We start from the raw sequence: 23,499 nt of genomic DNA, 5'->3' as shown, positions 1-23,499 counted from the left end.
GTGCGGCTAATCAGTGTGACATAAACTACTTTATCTCTGAAAAAGCAATGCCATCAGATTAATGCTAGCACATTCCCACACTCTGGCACTATCTTCTTTGTCCCACACGCTGATCTATTTAGGGAACACACTTAATTCTCTGCCTCTAAGAGGTGTCTGGTAAAAGGCCGAGCACATCACAATTGATGCGTGAGTGCGAGAGGGATGTATTGGCACTCAGTCAACAAAGGGGGCTGTTGCAGCTTAACTTCTTTGTAATTTAGGGGTCTGTGAAATACATGTCATTTTCGCCCAATAAGTTTTACGGGGTACACGTTTTGCTGGTATCTCGAGTACCCTTTCTCTACTTGGACATACCCATAGCTGCCAAGGTTTCAGATTGCTTATATGTGACATTTTCATAATTCCAGTGTAATTGTGTGACATTCGCCGACTGAGTGACCCTTTCTTGTGAGTAAAATCAAGCAGTGAAGACGAGGGAAAGCTATACATATCAGAAATGACACCCATTTGAACAATGAGAAACTGTAAGAAGATCTTAAAACTGCTGCAAAGTACCAGAAATGGAAGGGCACTGTGGGACCCGACTGTACCAAACAGGATGCGAGAGGCCCCAGCGCAGATCTCGGCTGCCTGTTAGTAAATTATCATAAATATTCAGTCACAACAGCTGACTCTCAGACTCCCAAGTGACTAGCTTACGGAGTCCATATTTTTACTTTGCGTTCTGACATTTATAGGTAACACATTATAGGTGTGGGAATATAGGCACCAGAATGCAAGCTGAAAAAACAGGACTTGTCATTATGACAATCTGACAGCTTGCAGGAGAGAAACCAAGGCGAGGATGTGTAATGGACACTCAAAGCCTCAGTTGCAGGTGTGGGTCTGAAGGTGGCCTGCTGAGCACTGCGGATGCCCCTCTCAGCCTCTGACGCGGCTGGGAAGGGCACAGGGACCGCATCAGGTTATGCTCTGACCATGGTACCAGAAGTCAGGCTGTCAAGCCCCACCTCCCTGTGCTCCAGTGTTCTCTTTCCCTCACAGCCAGACCGAGGTAGCAGAGAAGAGCACAGGGGCGCGCACAGAGCTACTGACAGGCAGCCCATGTCCCTTGATGCAAGCTCTTCTGGTCTCTGGCCCTGCAGCGTTACATCGCTAAAAATGTTAAAACACGCCCGTGTATCTATCAACCAAGGCAGTCCCAGGCTTCACAGAGTGATTGCGCGGATGGCATGACACTGTTCGTACCATTATTCATTGTAAGGGATAAACACCAGGGGTATTTGTACATCCATTCTAGAGCCGCACATTGCATATAGGCGAGCCATTACTGAAATCAACTACGTCATGTTGCTTGTAGATAACTGCTTTGTTCTATTAACTGTGAAAGTGCCACAACTCAAGTATTGAAATATCACACATAGGCACGCTGCATGCAAGGAGTATCGCACACAAACAACCTAAAACATGGCAATTTACACCAGTTTTAATTCAGATCTGTAAGAGGCGCAATTCTTTGCTCACCTCACCCTACTACAGCCAGACGCACCCGATGTATCTTTCCTTTCTTCAGGCATCATAGTCTGCGTGTTACGCCACCATCTTAATCTGATCCTTTATTTAACGGATTTACGTAACGTACGTGCACCGAAAAGAATATTGGAGCCTTGCACATAACCACAGTGGTGACATGATGCTTTACATCAAATAATAAACAGTATGAACAGGCAACATAACAGGACGGACATGGAGGGGGGAGACAGGGAGGGGAAAAGGGTAAGGAGGAGGAAACTAGTAAGTAAAAACCAACATTGGGAAGAGGTGGCACCAGCGTAAGCGGTTAGGCCATGCATGTGGGAGGGATAATGGAGGGCGAAGAGAAGATAGTATACCTGGGTCATCCATATAGGCGCAAAGGTGGATAACTAAGAAATAAGTGAGAGTAGGGAGGATAGTAACTGGGAGAGATCGGGGGACAGATGGAGTTCAAGCGACAGGATCATGTAAATTCGAGATTATTCACCCTTTAGTGTCCTGCTTTGTGGTGGCTGCTAGATGATGTGTACAATATAGAAGCACGATGGCGAAACCTAGATAAGTACTTTAAGGAACTCAAACATGAGGAAGCATAAAGTTGCGGCTGGAGAGCACTTACTGAACGTTTAATGGATGGTTGCAGTGCCCCCGCCAAGTTGGTCTGCCTGTCCTTGCAAATTATCAAGCGGTATTTAGAAACTAGTAGATCTACGATGGGGTGGGAGAATTCATTCAACTAGGATTCAGTGATGCACAAAAGATCTAGGTTGTGATGAGATCGCCAAAATCTGCCTAATGGGTGTTTGCTCACCTTGGGTTATGCAGCATGCACCACCATCTAAAAATAGAGGGTGGTTTGGGTGAAGCAGAGTACGGCAGGAGGTGGATATGGGTAAAGTTTGCAAGTGTTGCTCTTTTTTATGGGGTTCGGAGAAGATGTTTGTTGGAGGGCGTAGTGTGGTAGTTTGGTCGATATTGTACCAAGTGTAACTGTGACTGAGGAAAAAAAGGTGAAGAAACTGCGGTGGATGGAATTCAAAGATTATGCGGGGATAGGCGAGAGGATTGCCTAAGAGAATGGATGAAGGTGTTGGAGTAGGTGGAATTGTACAACTAAGGAGGGGTGAGGTTGCAGAAGAACACTGAAGAAAGAGGAAGGAGAAAGAAGGCAGACTGAGATTGCAGAGGAGGAAGTGTTGAGAGACAGTACATGGGTGTGGATAGTGGAGGAAAGAAGGAAGCGCACGACAACTTGATGCTGCAGGAAAGGATGGGGATGGATTGAGGAGGTTTGAATTGCATAAGAACTTAGAAGAGGAAAGCACTGAGATGGGTGATTGGTGCATAAGCATCACAGTAAGCATCGGCGAGTGCTGCAATACTATGTAAATAAGCACTGCATCCAGGCGAAGAACACTACCCATCAAGATGGCTGCAAGAAGAGGGGACAGACGTTTGGAGGAGTAAAGAAGTAATGCAAAGGGGAATGATAATTTAAATTCACAGTACATACTTTCAAGATTGCTGTTGCCGGAGAAGCGATCATAGTATGGTATGTGTAAAAGTTGGGCCCTCAAAAGGATCTATTTAAAAATTGAGTTAAATGATCAGAGAAACAGCCAAGGACTGCTAGGAAATACAATTCCTCATGCTATTATGATTTGAGAAGGCGGGAGAGTGATACACCAGCTTTCTGCCGGTAGCCACACCTCCCAGGACGTCAGCTGAGGTAACCAGGTTGAGGATTAATGGGCAGTGGAGTAATTCTTTGCACTCTCAAGCATTTAGAGAGTGGCATGCCTATGTGCCAGCTCTTACAGGTTGAGCAGGTGAGAGCAGAGGCATCATGCGTTCGAACAGTATGGCTGGTACAGAGAAGCAGCAGCTGTGGAGGAGGTAAGCATCACACCCAGAACTGAACAAGTCCTTATGCATACCCATAGATGCAGTTAATGTGCCACAGGCAAAAGGAATCGCTGCATGAACCTGAAATCAAGGTCCATCCAAGTCCATCGAAGACCGAAACGAAATTCATCCAAGATGTCAGCAGAGGTGTAGCATTTGATGGTTAGCCAGTTTAGGCTAAGTTCAACCAAGTGTTATCAAAGATCTAGGTAAAGGTTTGAGGATTAGGGGTCTAGCATATGCTCTAACAAAGTCTTTGGGAACAAGATGATGTAATTCAGCTGAGGGGACATTTACAATATCAACACAAAAAGATGATGGACGGAATGCTGAACATTGTCAAACATTCACCCCCCAGTCACAGATCTGGGTTAAATCCATCGTATCCTTTGCTCACCATGCCTCCCCAGTTTGGACGCAGTCATATGCACATCAGTCTTGACACAGCTCCCCACTGGAACAGTCCAGCCCGAACTGTCAGACCAGGTCCTCCCTGGACTGGAAACAAGCATCCTGGGATTGCTACATCTCTCATTATGGCTTTCATTCATCACCCACTGGGAGCAGCCAAGGCTGCTCATGCATTGAGAGAGGTTGGGCGCTTATCCTTGGTATTGCCTTGAACCAGAGATTTATGTACAGTAGTACATGCCTACTAGGTAATTAAATCAAAAATATTTAGCGACTTTTTATCTTCTCAATTTTCATTTTGCAATTTTATGTATGGAAAGTTACAATCGAAAACAACTTGTTCTTTGTCAGGCATTAAAAATATGTCACTTTGTTGTTGCTTGCATATATCTGTATGGTATGGGTGCAATATGCAAGTTATACAATTGACTGAGCATAGTATATTGTCTGTCACTCGTGTAACATTTCCTATTATACTTTCCGTTTGGTCTTTTAAATTATTTTCCGTTGCTAGTAATTCCTAACATGCTAACTTAGATGATTCATTTATGAATTGTATATTGCGCGAACCTGACCAGAAGCTATCACAGCACTTTACTGAGTAAGCACTACAAAAATTTAAAAAATGATATAGCGCATACTTCACCCTAAGGTATCCTAGTGCCTCACAGAGTAAGCATAGGAGCATGACTTGAGGTACATAGAGCATAGATAAAATATAAAGTAATGGTAATTAATATGTGAGCAAATAGCAGCAAATTCCATCTTTTCCCCTTCCAATCGAAATCTCATCCGGTTCATCTTTTTGGGTGCAAAAAATATTTTTTGTTAAATTTTCAGTGCATGTATATCTAAGCAGCCATGAGACATGACCGATTTAGAAGTGATCCTAAGCCAAACATAGCTTTTGTGAGCACCGATGGTGAACAAAAATATCCTCCTTTGTTGATCTGGGACTTCCAGGTTGTTTGAGTTTTTGCTTATTCGTTTTCTGGTAGTGTTTTAATGTCTAAAGTTAGCAATGGCTTGACTGTCACAGTAGCTTGAGTGAGCCTGGACCATGACCAGAAAATGTTAATTTAGCAGGTACAGGTTGAGTGCGTTAAGTTGGCTGAAATGCTCTGAGCTGCCTAATGTTTATTAACAGGTTGGGAAAATGCCACCCTAATGTGCCATGCTTGCTTGAGCACACTGCGAATTCATGCTTGTGCCAAGAACGCAGTCACCTGAGGCTGTAACCCGGTCATTTGGCTCGGGTTCACTCTTCAGTGTTGCATTTAGGCTTTTTTTTCTGTGTGGGACATGGGCTAATTGGGACTTTTGTACAGGGAGCATGCGTGCGGCCCAGTGGTCTGTCACAATCTCGGGAGGGTAGGAAATGGGCCGGACATCGTGTCCAGCGTGAGGTAGACGAATCTCCTTTCGTGGTGGAACTTACAAAGGAGTTGGAGAAGGTTAAAGAAATTTTTTTTTTGCAGCTGGCAGTAAAACACTCTTGTAACAAGGTCCTTTAAAACGATATTTACCCAGCTAACTCGTGCATAAAAAGGGGGATAATGTCTCTATATACCACCTGCTAGGTTGTCGCAAAGCTGTTCAATGTTAAAATATGTATTGTATTACAATCTTTTGCTAAATTATAGAATCAAAAGTATAGACCAATAAAATCTTGAATTACATAACTCTCTCTCAAAAGAATAGCCTACATTCAATTCCTAAGTCCCCCCTCTGTTGGTCTTGGCCCTCTCTGCAGTATGACCCCCAAACTTTTTGCATTCACACCTACTGTTTGCTGAACCTGTTTGTGTTGGCTTTTAGGACTCTGTGCACCTTACAACTGCTCACCCGAGCTAAAGTGTTTGTGCTCTCCCCCCTAAAACATAGTACAATTGGCTTACACCTGATTGGTACATTTAATGTACTTGTATGCCCCTCGTACATAGTACCATGAGTACCCAGGGCATGTAAATTAAATGCTACTAATGGGTATCAGCAATCACTGTGCTACCTATTAAAAGCATGCTTTTAAAACCTGTCTCTGGCCTGCTATTGCAACCTGTAGTGCAGTTTTAAACTGCCAATTCGACCTGCTAAAATACACCTTTTGCCAGGCATACATTGTATTTTCTAATACATATAAGCCTCTCCTAAATTAAGCCCTAAACTGCCCATAGGGAAGTGTCCATTGTATTTAAAAAATCGGACATGTGTTTTGAAGTTTTGTGTGTCCTGGTGGTGAAAAGCTCCTAAATAGGTTTTTCACTACTGTAAGGCCCACCTCTCCTATAGGATAACATTGGGTTACCTTATTACATTTAATAAATGCTAACTTTTGATTGGGAGCTGATGAAATATCACTTTTGGACTCAAAGGAATTGTAATTTTAAATTCACTTAAATGATAAATCCAAATTTTGGAGTATAATTTTAAAAATCCCACTTTTAGAAAGTTGGAATTTTCCTCCCCTAAATTTTCTTAGGCTTTCTAGGAGTTTCGAGCTGCATGGGCCTGTTAATTCCAGCAAAAGGCTGGAATGTATATTGGGCTCAGACAGTGAACAATATGACCTTTGTGTAGCTGGGAGAGGGCCATCTTGCCAGGATGGGAGGGTTGTAGCGGCTCCCTGCCTTACATTTTAAAGGGCTGCTTTTAGCGCACTTGCAAAGAAACTTGACACCAGCCTTTTGTCCAAATCTCTTGGAGCCTGGCTGAGGGAAGAAAAGGGAAGGAAGGACCTTTCCAAGACCCAGATGTGGGGGTGGACTAGAAGTTTCCCCCACTTCAAAGGGTGGCACTAGGTATAAATATTGGACACCTTGAGCCTCTCATCTGTACACTCCTGGACCTATGGAAATTATGGAACAAGGACTGCCTTGTTGCCCAGAGGAATACCCTTCTGCTTGATGCCTGCCATTGTCCAGAGGACTGCCATGCTACTTGTGGCCTGCCTAGTTCTTCATAGTAATGCCCTGCCCTTCTGTCTGAGAAGGAAGACTGGACCTGTTCTCTTCATCCCAGGCTCACCTGAGTAACTCCAAGGGTCATTTGTCTGGCATCCTGTTCAGAGCTACAGGGACACAACCCAACAAGCTCCAAAGGCCTCTTTGCAACTGCCTAGTAGACCCGCTGCAACTGGCCCTGCCTGAGCCTTGCTGGCCTCTGCTGGAGTGAGTTCATGATCCTAGAGGTACCCCGTCTGTGAAATCCTGAAGTTTTGAAGTCTGCCCGCTAGACTTTGAGAAGGCAACTTTTTCAGGGGGACTAACTTGGTCTTCCTGTCCAGCACGAACTCCATCGCAGTTGACCTGAACTTGTGACTTTGTCCCTTTCTACTGCGACTAGATACTCACAGTTAGCACTTACTGCTTCTTGTCACTATTTTTACTTAAACCTTTAAAATTGCATATCTCCAGTTCTACTGATTGGAGTTTTGGTCTCATTTTATTATATTTGACTTAAGTTTTCTAAAATGGTGTGGGATATCTCTTGTGCTGTGTTTTCACTTTATTACTGTTCGTGTGCCGCCTCTAAGTTAAACTTCACTGCTTTTGTGACAAGCTACCAGAGGGTTAAGCACAGGTTAATTAGTGACATCTGTGGTTCACCTTGACAAGGATTGTAGGGTTTTCACCCCCAATCAAAAATACAATGTCTTACACCCCCAAACTCACTTCTTAGGGCTTGTACACACATAAAAATCACTTAGGGGGTCACAGCTGTGACCCCTTGCTTACCCCTTGCAACCCATGGCACTGCTTTTGGGACCCCTGGTCTCCGAGTTGCCAAAAGTAGTACCACAAACACAGTGGCAGCTCATCCTTATGGAGGTCAGTTGGGGCATGACTCTGTTTTCTGTAATTTTTTTACTACACGAATAGTGAATAATATTACATATTCACTATTAGTATAATAATATTGGAGTGCACTTAGCTGGATAATGATCTTCCCTGATCTTTGTACTAAAAGCATGCTTTTAAATGCATGTTATGTGCAAATTTATAGGTGACAGTGTGTTTACATGAGCGAGAGTGTGTGAATGTGTTTGTGTGTGTGTACACGTGAAGGAGTGAAAGTCAAATGACATCTGCCATTTTGCTGAATTAATGTCCATGTGGCTACATTTACTGTTCTACTTCCATTAAGCATGTTTCGTGGCAGATGATTGATAGTGGGTTTTTGTCAACGCTAACATTTTTGTAGGGAGATATTTACACAAGTTTCACATTTTTGTACTTTGAGTGTTTGAGTCTGTTTTTACAAAATATATTTATGCAGTCTGTTTTGATATGCCAGCCCTAAGCTTGGAGTGGAGGGAGGAGTTTAAGGTGCTGGCACCTGTGATATTAAACACTGATGTTTGTAATCACCAGTTATTATATTCTGGGAAAGCAAGTGCTGAGGATTGTTTACACGCAGACACATTTTTTTTTGTAATATTAACATTCATTGTATAATATTGTAATTTCATTTATATGGCACTTACTACCCCTGACGAGGCATCAAACCGCTTTTTCGGTGAGTAGTACGCTACTCCGGAACCCAAAAGAATTAGTGGTGAATTAGTATGGTGAAATATGAAATTAATTTGAACGGTGGATATGTTAGTCTGTTATTTGGATTCAGAGGGATAGTGAAGGGATAGAAGAGGGAAAGGTTTGAATTTATATAGCGCTTGCTACCGCGAGGAGATTGTTGAAGCCCTTTATGGCAAGTAGCACACTAGTTCGGAACCCAAGAAGGATTAGTGGTGAATTAGTGTAGAGAACTATGAAAATTAATTTGATTTGAGCGGTGGACATGTTTGCCTCTTATTTGGATTGTAAAAAAGATAGTGGAGGTATAGAAGAGGGAAGGTTTTGCATTTATATAGCACGTGCTACCCCTGATGAGGTGTTGAAGTGCTTTTTGGTGGGTAGCGCGCTACTCTGGAAACCAAACCGGATTAGTCGGGGATTAGTATAGGGAAATATTAAATAGATTTAAGCTGTGACATGTTAGTCTGATATTTGGATTGAAAAGGAATCATGGAGGGATAGAACAGGGAAGGGTCTAGAATGTTGGGTTATTTTGGGCGTTCATAGCAGTAGGAGGGGGTCTGGGATGAGTATAGGGGAAGTGGAGGGGGGTGATTCAGAGGTAAGGGTTTAGAAAGGCTTGTTTGGGAGAACTGAAAAGTAAAAGAGGTATAACATGATGCAAGGAGGGGTAGAGGAGGGAATAGTCTAGAAATGGTTATTTTGGGGAATCATAGTAGTGGTATGGGTTTTGGGATGAATGAGGGAGCTGAGGTAGAGGATATATTGAGAGCGGTATAGGGTGAGAAATAGGGTAGTGCATTGGAGAGAGTAGTAGAATGAGGTTTGAGATGAGTCAGAGTGGAGGTAGAGGATATCTTGGAAGAGAATTAGGGTGAGATATAGGGTAGTGCATTGGATATGCTGAACTAGAAGCAAAGTAATACATATAAAGATACATTGGTACATGGAAGGTATACATGTATAAGGAAGGTGATATATGTAGATTAAAGTTGCATTTCATAAACTCAGACTTTTAAGTGTTGCAGTGCTTCAGATTAATTTGTTATAAAAAAATAATATATAATTCAATAGTTAAGCAATTGTAGATAAATAGTTATGATAAATGATTTTCTTATTTATGCAGTCACTTATATATATATGTTAAACATAGAATAATGTAACTATAAATAATATGTGCATTTGTTAAGCAGAACTAATGAATATCTATATCTTTAAAGGCATAATTACTACACACGTTTATACAAAGTAATACACACATGTAAGTACATATCTATAGTCCAAATAAATACTTATATACAAAGGGACATGCTGTATATTTTTGTTTGAGTATGGTGGTTATGTGAGGAAGAGCCAATTTTCGAGTAGTCTTCTGAAGATAAGGTGGTTATCCGTGGATCTTATGTTTGGGGGTAAAGAGTTTCATAGCTTGGCTGCTTGAACAGAGAAGGATGTGCCACCCATTGTGTTTGTTTTTTATGGTGGGATTTTAAGGTGAGATGCCACTCTTGAAGCTTGAATGTGGATCTTTTGGCAACTGATAACCAATGTAGGCTTTCAAGGCAGGGAAGATGTGGGCTTGTGGCTTTATATGTAAGAGTAGTCGGGCAGCGGAGTTCCGAACTCGTACTCTTTTCATAGTTGTTAAAGGTGATCCGTGATAGAGGCAATTGGCTTAACAGAGTTTGGACAGAACAAGAGAAATGGTAGTCAGGACCATGTGTGTATACACTACAGGTGTGTTACTCTCGCTCAGAGATCTGTGGGTGTTGTACCACTGAGTTGTTTGAACAGCTCTTCCAATGTGTTTTGCCTAATTGCTACCAATGTCAGTAAGGTGGAAGGAATGCTGGTGCATAGGATAAATGCCTTGTCGCAAACAACCACACTTGCACACTTTCTGCATATGTGCAGTAGAGCGAAAGCTGTCCGCCAAAAACAATATTGACAGAGTACAAACAAAAATCACTTCCCTGAAAAAGTTTCTGGTGGAAGGGCGAATACACTGGCTTTCTCTGGCAATCATCAATGTGTCGTAATTTCTATTTCGTTTACCAGCTTCCTGCAACTCGCTCTCAGTTGTGAGCCATTCATTTCCCACTTGGCCCAACTTTGTTCTTTTCTTGTACATGTGTACCTTTTGGATTTTCACATGGCTTCTTTTAGATTTTGTAGTATTTTTCCCATTCCTCTGGCTTTTCCCTGTCCTTTTTCTGTGTGTATTCCTTTGTAGGTTTCTGCCTTTCTCTGGTTGGCCTGGACCCTGGAGTGAGGCAGAGCTGCCACAAGATGGAATTCCAGATAATCCCTGCCTCGCTCCTCTAGAACCCCCGTTCCATGGCTTGCCTAAGAACTGCCCAAAGGTTTGTAATTTATAAATCTGATGAACAGGACTCTGCTCAAAGAATAACGTTCAAAAGCTCGATAACTCTCGAAGGAGAAGTTCCGTGACAGGTTCTCATTAGCAAGGCCATGAACATTCACAGATTAAGAAGAGTCTCTGTAGGCGTCCTCCTGCCGAGTGCGATATCTATACAGGCTTTCCCCTGGTCCATAAGTGTATTCTAGGAGGAGCCTAGTTCAGGGGCAAAACAAAAGCTCTTGCAGCCCCTGCAGTCAAGCGAGGGGGATCCTTCAAGGGCCCTCAAACCATCTGTTGTTAGGGGCATTCATCTGAAAGCAAATGAATATATGTTATATATGGGAGACTCAGCTTCCCCATCACATTCTACAGGGGGGACCCATTATTTTGCGTTATGCCACTAAACTAGTTGTGTCAGAGCATTACATTCTATATACCAGCTGGGGAGATCCAGTCCAGTGGTGGAATTCTCCTTCAAGTGCCTATGGTTTGTCATCTTTGTCTGGGAGAAAGGAGGCAAGGCGAAAAAGTGGCTCCGTCTTGATATAGGGAATTGATATTACCATTTTTCTGGACTCTGTTGTGTGCACACATCCTAATCTCAAGAGCTCACTTCCTCATCTCATACACTGGGAGCCAGGTGCCCTAAGGGGAGAGTACACATTCTACAGAAATGCATTTATACCTCACTCATCTGAAGTTCACATCCGCAAATATTTCACTCCTGGAGAGTGAGAGGCTCTCGAGAAGAGTAGATATGCTGTGGAAGTGTACCCACTAACTCATCTCGAACTGACTTCATCGAGCTTTTCACTGGTTAGGAGCAAGGAGCCCTGGGAGGACCTCAACAGGTGGCTAGAGACCTTGCCGAGGATGTTTAGGATGTAACGTTATATGGCCTGTATAGAACTACAACAAGGAACCATGAACATTGTTTTTCAATCTTGCAAAGGTTGCTGAACATTGATCTAGGGGCCGTGCGTTTCCATTGATCTCTAATATGAGGCTATTTGTTTTGCGTGTACTTGCTATGGTGATGAGGTTTTCCATGACCACTCAAAGGATTCTGGGTAGATTCCAAAGGACAACAATGCTGACAAGAGGGGATTCGCTAACCGCTCGTAAGGGTAGATGGCGGGTCCTCTGGATTGGTAGGAGTCTTATCTAAAAGGCATACTGTCTATAGACTTAAATCTACTGAAACGGCCTTGTTCGACTGGACTGAAGAGATTTCAGGACCATAATCGCCCAGACGATCATCAGCACAAAGAGGCCAAGGCACTGGCTAACATTGCACTTTACACATACCTCCTATCACTGTGTTCAGTGATTTATCAGCATTTGGGGGAAGGTTAAACTTTCCACAAGGTGACTTCCTCATAAAACCTATCTTGTTCTCTCTTTTCCTTTTCTCCTGCCTCCCTCAATGCCCGAAGTGACTCCTGGATGGTACAAAGTGCGATACATATAATTAACATAACCAGAACCTTCACATAACATCTACTCACCTGTCTGCACCGAATACTTGGAAGCACTCCTTCAGACCTGAAACAAGTCCTACAGTCCCACCATGATTTAAACTCCTCTTCGTAGGTCTGTAGGTAGACTCCAGCAAATAGATATAAAATATGCTAATTGGCTGGAATTTTCTCATCTTTTTTGGATGGGCTCTATCATTTTCCTTCCTGTGAGGCACATCCATGAGTTATTTATGTATAAGGCTTTTTCAAGCAAGCGCCAGGCCTCAAGGGTTGTTGGAGCTTTGTATAGAAGAAAAAGCGGGAAGAACGGAAAAGGGCAGTATGTTCTATGCTGGGTTGGGATGTGGCCTGAATAATTACCAATGGCTGAGAATAATTCAAGCCTTCCATCCATCACTTTTTAGTATAATCTAGTGTGTCATATTGTGTCAAGGCAGGTGAGCAAAAGTTACTTTTATTTTCTTACTACTGCTTTGACTTGAGTGTTTAATGCAAGGATGTCTAACCTTGGTCCATGAAGGCTGAAAATATGCCAAATTTTCAAGATAGCCCATGAAATATAAGTGCATGCAACGAATCTAAAAAAGATGCATTGGCTTAGTGAATGCCTATTCAGGAAATGTGTCCTGGAACAGGGTTTCCTAAAGCAGCGTTTGACTCCCCTGGTTTAACAGTTATTTGAACTGAACAGGGAGGATGGGGCCACAGTGACCACCAATGTTTACTGGTAGAGTGAGGCATTGGAATGAAAAAGCGATGCCTCCCATTAAGACCTGATAGGGCTTTTAGTAGTTGTGTGTCGTATGACTTGCGGGTGGGTGGGGTAGTCTCTCGGGGATTCGCGCGTGGGGTAAAAAAAAACTTACCTTACTGGGTCCCGCGCCGCCTCAGTTCCTGGCTGGGTCTGCGCCCGGGGTTTCCTGGAACAAGAAGCATGCATCCTCCCTCCCCAAAGCCAATCACAACGCTGCAATGGCAGCATTGTGATTGGTGCGGACAGCGCGTAGGGGGGCCATTTTCTCTATGTAGGCTGCATGCAGCCTACATAGAGAAAATGTAGAGTGCACATGACTGGTTTGGTCAGCCCCAGAGGGCCGACCAAACAGTCAGGACCCACAACAGTGGGCAAGCCACTCCTCCCGGACCCACCCACCCACCTGCCTTCAACCAGGCATACCCTCCCACCCGCCCCCATCCAGGCATACCCTGCCTTCTGCTTTCTCGCAGCGCCACAAGCAGAAACATAAAATGGTATTTAAAATACCATTTTATGTTTCTGCTTCTCACACTGCGAGAAAGCAGTGGGGTGACGCTCCTCCGCCCTAATCGAGGAGCCGCCCCTGGTTTTAGCTCGTCCACTGCTCTGCCACCGTTTCAACTCTGCTTTAAATGTCTAAGCACGACAGATTGGCATGGTTGCCGGGGTGACATCTTTTTAGTGGTGGGGGAGGGAGGTAAGTGGGCATCCTGTTTTCCAATCGTCTGCCCCTCTGTCTGGGATTTCTTTCTTATCCTCCTCTCCATTTTGCTGTTCCCTCAGCTTCCTCTCATCCTTGTTTCCTGTTCCATTGCTCAGTTTGGTGTTTACTAGTTGCTTAAGTACTTCGTAAATAAAAGCAAACATTGGCTGTGTTTTTTAATCCGCTTGCCAGATAAGAGGAATGGAGTTACACCTCTTTGTGTTGGTAACAGGCATAAACGTGTAATATTCCACTTGGGCAAGAAGCCAAATAGAGAAACAAGTACAAATACTGAAATCATGAAATATTTTATTTTGTCCATAAACAACCCCCCCCCCCCCCACAAAAATAGATATTTTTATTTTGATAGAGGTTTGTAGCTCTTCAAAATGTTGTATTTCTAAAAGACAAAACAATATACTCCTTTATAGCATATCACATTGACCATCCATTGTCCATACTAGATTCTGTTTGCTGTACTTTTTGCTACTCCCACAAATCAAAGGATAGCAACTTCATTTTTAGCCTCAACTTTCAAATACCTTCACTGATACAGAGCGTTTTAAAATGTTATAGTTTACCATTTGATGTATGTATAACTTATTGATCTGCAAATATTCTCTACTTTTCTAAACGGTCACAGACACCAGAGTACGAATTCTGTACCCTTAAGGACCTACAGACCCCTGGCTAGGATCCGCTGAGCAAATCTTTTTCTGAGAGTAGTAAAAAAATAAAAAAAATAATACCTAGTCCTATCCAGTGTTTTCGGCCTGTGTTCACAACAGCACCTTGACGTTTGCACTTCCGGGTGAGTCTTGGCATTCTGCTTCCAAATCAGCCATCATTTAAGAACCCGTCCTCCCCTCCCCTGGCCTTTCCTGCTCCTCAATCAAAATGACGTATATTATTTTTAATTTTTGTCGGACAGTTCTTCCCATTGTTGTGTCCACACCAATATTTTTTGTAATGTGTTCCTTTGAATGTTATGCTTTCCCTTGCCTTTATTCTCTCATGAACGGCGCTCTGACACAGTCATTCCCAGCTTCCACAACCAATGGTAGGGGCTCCCACACTGGCATTGTCCCTCAACACGTGCGTTTTTAGTGCCTCCTCCCTACTTTGGTAACCCACTCCATGCAGAGCAGGCAAGAATGCACAATCCCCAACTTCCCATTGCCAAGGCAAGAACACCCCCACAGTCCGGCTGCTGTGATGCGACTTCTTTCACTCTTTGGCCATGAACTCTATACCGTGGCAGTTAGGCTTCCAAAATCTCTTCCATGCTTCCAGTGCCACCACATATTAACTGACTTGACTATCCTTCTCGGTCTGACCTTAACTACTATGATCCTCTCTGTGAACACCCTATTGCCTGACTGTCACACTGCCAGAGACCGCAGCCAGAGGAAGAGGTTCAGTTAAGGAAGGTGCCATGGCCCTTGGTGAAGGATGCAAGTTTCCCAAACCACTCATCCTGGATGTGTTCATCTGTTTCTATTTTTGCTTTCAGAATGGAGGCCGGCTGTGTACCTGGCAGTGCTGGATTGCAATATTCACTCACGCGGATGTACCAATTTCGAAGTGACTGCATATCCGACCCTGAAGGTAAGGTTGGCATTAAGGAAATGCTTGGAGGGTTGGCAGTGGTTGAGCAGGGTAAAGAGAAAGCAGGCATGGTGAAGAGTGGGAGGTGAGCGAGCATGTGGGGAAGGCCGAATGATGTGGTATTTCTGGTCAGATTGAAGGTGGAGATGGTAGAGGGGAGACCGGAACTAGAGGGTCATGGGTGCTAAGGAAATTCATAAAGGATTGGATTGACTTGGGTTTTCAGAAGAGACATATGAAAAAGCTAATACAGGGAGAAGAATGGGTAGTGAGCATTGAGGGGTGCAGAGAGCGAGAGGAGGCAAGAGGGTGCTGTGTTGGAGGGAGTATGAGAAAGCAGATAAGGTTGGAGTAAGGTCCAATGAGGTGATGGAAAGGCAGAGCTGGTGTTGTACAGGAAGATGGCTGGGTGAATTCAGGGTTGAAGATATTTCAGAACAGGGGGGAAAATAAGGGTGGCAAGTTTTGCAGCGGGCATTGCGAGAGGGCAGGTAAGTATTGTAACGTTTATAGTGTTGCAGCCAGGGGTCCATAGGCCTGTGAGTACATGATAGTTGTGATATGTGAATATAGCGTCAAATGGAATATATACTCCGGCAGCTTCCTTTGGCGGGTGCTTTAAGAAGTTGGAATTATTTCTCTGAGACTGAGTCTTAATCAGCGGCGGTTACATGAAAAATAAAATGAATTTATTACCATTTTTTTTTTCCTGCTGGCAGTCGAGCCGAGTCTGAGTGTGGGCTATTGCTGCAGATTGGCAGCAGCAGGGAGGGGCGATGGGCACTTCAGTATGAATGCCACTTTGGACAGCTGTCTTGCGACAGCTAGCCTGACCTGCACTTTAAACCTCTCCAACCCGAGCTGTGTTGCACAGCTTGGTGGAGAGCAGGCTCAGGCCCCCAGTGCCTGAAGGAGCATGGAGCTAGCCCTCCCCAACCAATCCTGGCGCTTCGGTCATGCTGCTTAATATTACTAACAGCATGAGAGCAGTGTTTTGGCTGAGAGCCACAGACTGCCAAGATAGAGAGAAACATCAAGGCAGTGGGCAAGTGCACTTACTTTTTTCTTAAATTGTATTTTGACTGGGCTTCACCTCGCACGCAAGTGGAGTTTTGATATGGGTTCGTCAGGGGTCCAACATCACGATACATGCAGTAGAAAAGGACACTGAGGGGAGGTTTGTGATAGCGCACTGCTGCAAAGGCCACCTAGATTTACGTATTGTGGGAGTATACTGCCCAAATTATGATAATCAACAATTCTATTGCTCCCTACATAATAAACTCAACACACTTTCCAGGATGCATACACTGTGGGGAGGTTATTTTAATTGCGTACAATCCTTAAATATGATTAGCTCGAGGGGCCCACCGCGCCCCCATTCAGCAGCTGCAAAGGCTATTGCGGCAATAGCTGAGGCAGATGGTCTGGTTGATGAGTGGCGGCACCGTGCTCCGGCTGGAAAGGGATATATACACTACTCCTCTGTACATGACGTACACACACGTATAGATTTCAAAAGAGGCTGGACAGTGGAACCCTATAGGCCTCAGCACCTAACTTGCTATCCCAAACTTATGTAGATGTGATCCGGAACTACCCAGAAACGTGTGTGCACACTGACAAACACCCACTGTCACAGTGTAATTCCAATACAGGAATATAACAATTTAAAAACCGCACAGGTGCACCACAAAAGAGCTTAGACCAAGAATTTTATAAAATCCACGTCCAAAAGTATTCTTTCAAAGTTCTTCTTTATTTCAATGAAGTTTACTTAAAACATGATCAAGACACAGCCAACGCGTTTCGTCCTTATCAAAAGGACCTCTTCAGGGCTGTAGGTTCAAAACATATATAGAGACATAAATATATATACTGGTTAACAACAAGAGAGGGACAGAAGTTCAAGGAACACTCTTGTCCACCACTCAGCATATATCAAACAACAAAAGAGTGTGACCTACAAGGGAAGAGCAGGCACGAAGAATCACACTAGATTCTTAAAAGAGCCCTCACTCACCAACCTAGTTGGTGACATGCTTCATCATTGGGCCCCCACCAGAGAGGCCCAGTGCCTCTCCGGTGTGCTTCAACGCCAGAATTTCTGCGGAGCGGGTTAGTGGTGTGGACAATGATAATGACAGGGAAGTGGTTTAAAAATGTCTAGATTGTATCCAAAATGTATTTATTAAATGGACAATCTGACATGGCTAAAAACAGAAGTAGAGGATGTTCAAGCTGGATAAATTGGCCGGCTACATCCAAGTGTATATGGTCAACATGTTTCTGCCTTCGAGTGCTATTCACAAGGCATTCGTCAGGACCAGCACAAACCACGGCGGTATGAGCACGCTAAGGCTCACCCTAACCTGTGGTTGTTACAAAAATATATGTGACTAAAAGGGGGTTTGTAACTTACAATTACTTGGACCCAGTCCTCAAATTTTAGAAAGAACAAGGTAGCTCTGTGGAAGAAAAAGAGGACAGAAAAACACAGACAAACATGAAAAGAAACAAACTGTTCAATGCATGATATATTACAGTACTGTCAGGTCTGTCAGTGGTACCAAGACATGCACATGTGCTCTTCGGGAGGTGCACTGTAACCATATATTTAACCGGTGCTGTGCATTATCGTGAAAAAGTGTGTGGTAATATCACACTGACTAATTGGTATGGTATTAATAGTGATTCTAATCAACCATTAGTATGAACTTCGCCACGTGCTTTTAATTCTACACGTCGGCAGTGGAAAACATTGATTAAAGTTACCCACTAAAATATTGGGAGCATCAAATTTGATAATTTGGTAAAGACAAACTGCAAACCATAAGGAGAACCTGCTTACATGAGGTGTAAGGATTACAAACACCATGGGTCTCCGGAGGGGGGTGTTGGCATATAGTCACACCCTAGAACCACGAACAAAAAAGATAAAAAGAAAGAAGAACAATCTCGTCAGCAGCTCAAACTCACACGAGTTACGGCGAAGAAAAGAATTACCTTGGTGATGACACAGTGGGCAACAATACACGCAGCAAGTCCCGGGAACAACAGGCAGGGACCAGCGCACAGAGAGTTTGATTATTAATCTATCAAACACTGACCTGTCCCCTATGGCAACCAAAGTTCTAGAAAAGCCTAGGCTTTGTGCCAAGCGCACCACTGGATAAATTCCGGTTACATTGCGAGCTATCAGAATTTTTTAGAAAACTGAAGCTAAAAGCATACTTTGATAAAATGGGACCCACGGAACCTAATACCAATCATTCCGAAAATACAGGTCTAAAGTTAAAATCCTCTTTACCCCTCCCCCACATACAGTGCCTGCGGAGATATTAGCTTTCGAACAGGCAGTCTTTAATGATGTGGAAACCTTTGAGGATGCGAAGAGTTATAAAAACCTAACCACAGCAGAGTTTCAAGCACCCTAGAGCCTCAAATCCAATGCCTCCATTACCATCAAACCCGCCGACAAGGGCAGAGACATTGTGATCAAGATACAACTGATTACGACAAAGAGTGTAGACGCCTCCTGGACGATCGAAGAAATTACACCCCATTGCGTAATGATCCATCCAGTGACCTAAGGACCGTAATTTGGAACCTAGTCAAGGGTGCTGAAGACGCCGGATACATCACCAAGAATGAAAGCGATTTCTTGACAGTAGGGGAAGGAGTGATACCTTATTTCTACATGTTGCCGAAAATGCATAAAAACAGGACACCAACACCAGGACGACCGATAGTTTCGGGTATCGGCTCTTTGTTGGAGCCCCTGTCACGTTTTTGCTACTTTTTCCTAAAACCTTTGATTCAAAATACATCTACATACTTGAAGGATACTAAGAGCTTATTATTGCTCTTACAAAATCTACCTATTGACGAGGACTCCACCATTCTTGTGACGTTGGACATAGAGAGTCGGACATAGAGAGTCTCTACACAAGTATTCCCCAGGACGATACCATTAGAGTCCTGGGTGAAGCACTGGATGAAATTGCTTGGGACTATCAGACTCCAAAGAAGTTCATTCTTGATTGCGCCACCATGGCGCTGAAGCGCAATTTCTTCAAATATAAGGATGACTTGTTCCTACAATCAACTGGGACTTCGATGGGCAGTACTTTTGCCCCTAGTGTCGTGGACCTCTCTGTTCATGATGAACGAAGGCATATTCTGGCAGTGGACAATCCGTATATCTCTTTCATATCTTTCTGGAAGAGATATATTGATGATATTCTCGTGATTTGGCAAGGACCAGAAGACTCACTTGGAAACTTCTTGGAGTGGATCAACACACAGGATGTCAACCTGAAGTTCACTCATACATGCAATAAGAAGGAAGTTGTCTTACTGGATGTAGTTATCAGCAAAATGGAAGGGGTCTTACAACGAAAACACATTACAAACCCATTGCGAAAAATAATTTGCTACAGTTTTCGAGTTTCCATCCTAGAGCCCTGCATGAAAACCTCCCTTATGGCCAGTATCTTCGGATAAGGTGCAATTGCAGCAAACTGGAGGATTCCCCATGCAATTAACCGTCCTAACTACGAAACTGAAGGACTGTGGGTACCCAGAGAAAATACTGAATACAAGGTACAAAAGAGCCAGGTACCAACCAAGAGACGCTCTTTTGGAAGACATTCCAAAACTCAATGAAGTTACCCTCCTTACCTGTGTTACCACCTATAGTGTAGCATCTAATGTGGTGAGTAAGTCAATAAATAAACATTTGAGAATCTTAACCAGCAATAACAAGACCTGAGACAAACCCTTATTTTCTTACAAAAGGGCAAGAAGTTTGAGAGATACCCTTGTTCACACACGTCCCGGATTATGTGGTGCACGGTGGTGCACGGTTAATTACTGTAATATTTCTATATTCTAGTTTAATCATAAATATCTCTCTTGATCTAGGCCGGCTGTTGCAATTGTGCAACCATTGTCGTATATCACCTAGTTCCCTGACCTGGGACATTGGATTGCTTTGATTGGGGGTTATCACATACCCACTCGTCCTTCTTCTGTCAGATTAAGGTGCTAACTAAATATCAAACTTAGTAAGTATTGGGCTATACTGTCAAGCCTTTAAGCATAGCCCTCTTGTCACATTTAGGAATATTAATCCAAATTATCTCTCTCAATATAGATACATTTAGGACGCAGCAACCGTTCACTCCACATTTGGCTTATTATGCGGTTTATTTGCCAGTGTTGACAGTATAAAAGACTCATCTCGGTGGGTATTACAATATGAATAGTACGCTCACAAATTGGGAATATGGCTCCTTTCACTTCTTTTAAAGATCTTGCAACCTTATTTTGATATCTCACAATCCTTGGTTCCCTCTCACTTGGAATTGCGTGATTTCTCAATACCACTTTTCTCTATTGATCCTTAACTCTCTCTATTGACCTTAACTCTCTCTCTCCCTATCAATCCTTTATGGATTGAAATTGAACACTGTTGAAAAGTCTGTGATGTTTTAAACTGTTCTGTCTTATGTCCACAGGTGTATATATATTTATGTCTGTATATATGTTTTGAACCTACAGCTCTGAAGAAGCCCTTTTGATAAGGTCGAAATGCGTCGGCTGTGTCTTGATCATGTTTTAAAAAAACTTCATTGAAATAAAGAAGAACTTTGGAAGAATACTTTTGGACGTGGATTTTATAAAATTCTTGGTCTAAGCTCTTTTGTGGTGTACCTGTGCTGTTGTTTTCCCACACATATAGATTATTGGTTAGCGTCCAGAAGTTTAATTCGTTTTATATCATTACGTGTACACCTGCCACATACGTATTCGGACCACTACCCAGTTCAGTTGCAGCTAAATATAGGGGATATACAGCCCAGAGTCCGTACATGGCAATTTCCTCAGTACTCCTTGTTGGATGAAGCATTCAAGACTGAAATCTCAAAGGAGATTGACCTGTTTCTTTCTACTAACTTAGGCAGCGTCCCCAAGATGGCCACCATATGGGAAACATTTAAAGTCTACATACGGGGGGCTGTCATATCGAAACACGCGGGGGTCCTTCGTTCCATTGGGGGAGACTGCGGAGACTTGCGGACCTGGAGAGATGTGCTATCTAGACTCTCCTCCTGACATATTAGCACAAATCAGTGCCAAGATAAAAGAATACAGCAAAGAGGCTCAGATGGAGGTAGTGCACCTGGAAAAGTATGCAACAACGATAGTATACGTCGAAAGGGAGAAGGCAGGAGCTTTAGTTGGCTGTGCTGACTCGCCCAGATGGTGGTCCCGGTGAGGTGCTGGAGCTTTGCGATGACAATGACATTGCACTACGTGGAGGTGGGCAGATAGCAGAGAGATTTTGCTCCTACTATGCAGAGCTATACACATTGTGTCCATCCGATTCGGAAGAATCGGATGAAGAATATTTATCCTACATTGCCATGAAGTGGCTCTCAAACTCCCATAGAGAACACCTGATGACTCCTTTGCGTCCCACCGAGATCGCTGCTGCCCTGAAAACTGTGTCCAATACCAAAGCCCCAGGGTCTGATGGGCTCACGGTAGCATTTTACAAGGCCTATCAGGACCAACTATTGTCCCACATCGTAAATCTATTTGAGGAAATGGCAACAGATGGCATAATGCCTCCAAGTGTGAGAGGCCACTTTGATAACTTTGCTTGAAAAAGATAAACATCCACAACAATGTTCTTCCTACAGGCCACTCTCGTTGTTCAACACAGATACCAAATTATTTGCTAAAATACTTGCAAATCGGCATGGCCCATTGCTCCCTATGCTGGTTGCCCATGAGCAATCTGGCTTCGTGCCTACTCGTTTGTTAACAAGTAATTTGCGGACACTATTTGGCACTATTGCTGGTATAGATCCGGAGATGCATGCAGCTGCAGTTTTTCTCAACGCCGAAAAGGCCTTCGATTCTGTCAAATGGCACTTTTTAAGAGCAGTATTGAAGCGAGTGGGGGTAGGTGAGATATTTATTAAATTAGTGGATGTAGTATATACGAACAGTCCACTGCTGGCGTCCGCATAAACGGATTCCTCTCAGAGCCAATAGTTATTACAAGAAGCACAAGACAGGGGTGCCCTCTGTCTCCCCTGTTATATGCATTAGTGGCGGAAACTCTCGCGTGTGCAGTCCAGGAGTACCACGGGTTTCGGGGGATACGCTTCCCATAGTATGATTTAATAATCACAGCTTATGCAGATGATATGCTTGTTTATGTTCATGAGCCGGCGCAGAACATAACACCAATCTTGCAGGAGGTGGAGCGAATTGGGCAACACTCTGGCCTGCGTATCAACTGGAATAAGTCCATTGCGTTCCCAATAACCCCCAACACGCTCCCAGTGGTTAGCACTTACTCGATTGAGTGCACATCAGAGCCTACTAGGATATCTGGGTGTGCAAATACACACTGATCCAGGGGTGGTGATTCGTGAGAACTATGGAAGGGTGATACAAAAACTCTCGGACTCCGTTGACAAATGGATCCATTTGCCGCTGTCACTGATAGGACGTATATCACTCATGGAGATGATGGTGCTCCCTAGGTTCTTCTTTCTCTTTCTTTGTTAACATCCCTATTTTTTTGCTAAAGTCATTTTTCCGCACATTACGATCTCTTCAGATCCGACTTGTCTGGGCTGGAAAGCAAGCACATATGACATGGGACACATTGACCTGACCATACTCAGAAGGCTGGCTGGGTGCCCCAGACCTCGAGTTGTATTATTGTGTTGCGCAGCAGATGCATGCCTGTTTCTGGTTGCATGGACCCCAGGATAGTCCGCAATTACACATAGAAAGGGACGCTGTGCATCCTTTGTCTCTTCTGCAATACTTATGTGGGGCGCCCTGTAGGCGTTATCATATCATAGATCCGGTGGGGAACACACGGAACCTGCTTTGGAGGGCTGCACGGAGGCAGGGAATTACCTTACTTTACTCCCCCAAATTACCGCTGGAACTTTGTGGTTGGTTGCCAATGCAGCAGGAGAAAGAATTTATTAGAGCCATGCAATCGTTCGAAATCACCACTGCAGACGATTATTTTGAGGAAGGGGCGGTCAAACAATGGGAGACGCTAAAAATAGAGACACTGGCTGTCCGGGTATGGCCAAATGTCATTATTTCCACGCGAGACATGTGCTGCACGCAACACTGGGTGATGAGATGCTAGAGCC

General features: G+C 43.7%; 1 protein-coding gene across 1 annotated transcript in view; it reads left to right on the top strand.

Moving 5' to 3' along the window:
* The window catches only part of QSOX1 (quiescin sulfhydryl oxidase 1), a 428,334-nt gene that overhangs the window by 143,051 nt on the left and 261,784 nt on the right, over nt 1-23,499 (top strand). Inside the window, exon 2 of the mRNA XM_085601768.1 lies at nt 15,207-15,301. Within this exon, the coding sequence (XP_085457894.1) occupies nt 15,207-15,301 (95 nt within the window). The remainder of the gene's footprint in view (nt 1-15,206; nt 15,302-23,499) is intronic.

This window comes from Triturus cristatus, chromosome 4_2 (assembly GCF_964204655.1).
Source record: "Triturus cristatus chromosome 4_2, aTriCri1.1, whole genome shotgun sequence".
Taxonomy (NCBI): domain Eukaryota; kingdom Metazoa; phylum Chordata; class Amphibia; order Caudata; family Salamandridae; genus Triturus; species Triturus cristatus.
Note: the sequence above shows the minus strand (reverse complement) of the source record. Positions and strands in the feature narration are given on the sequence as shown.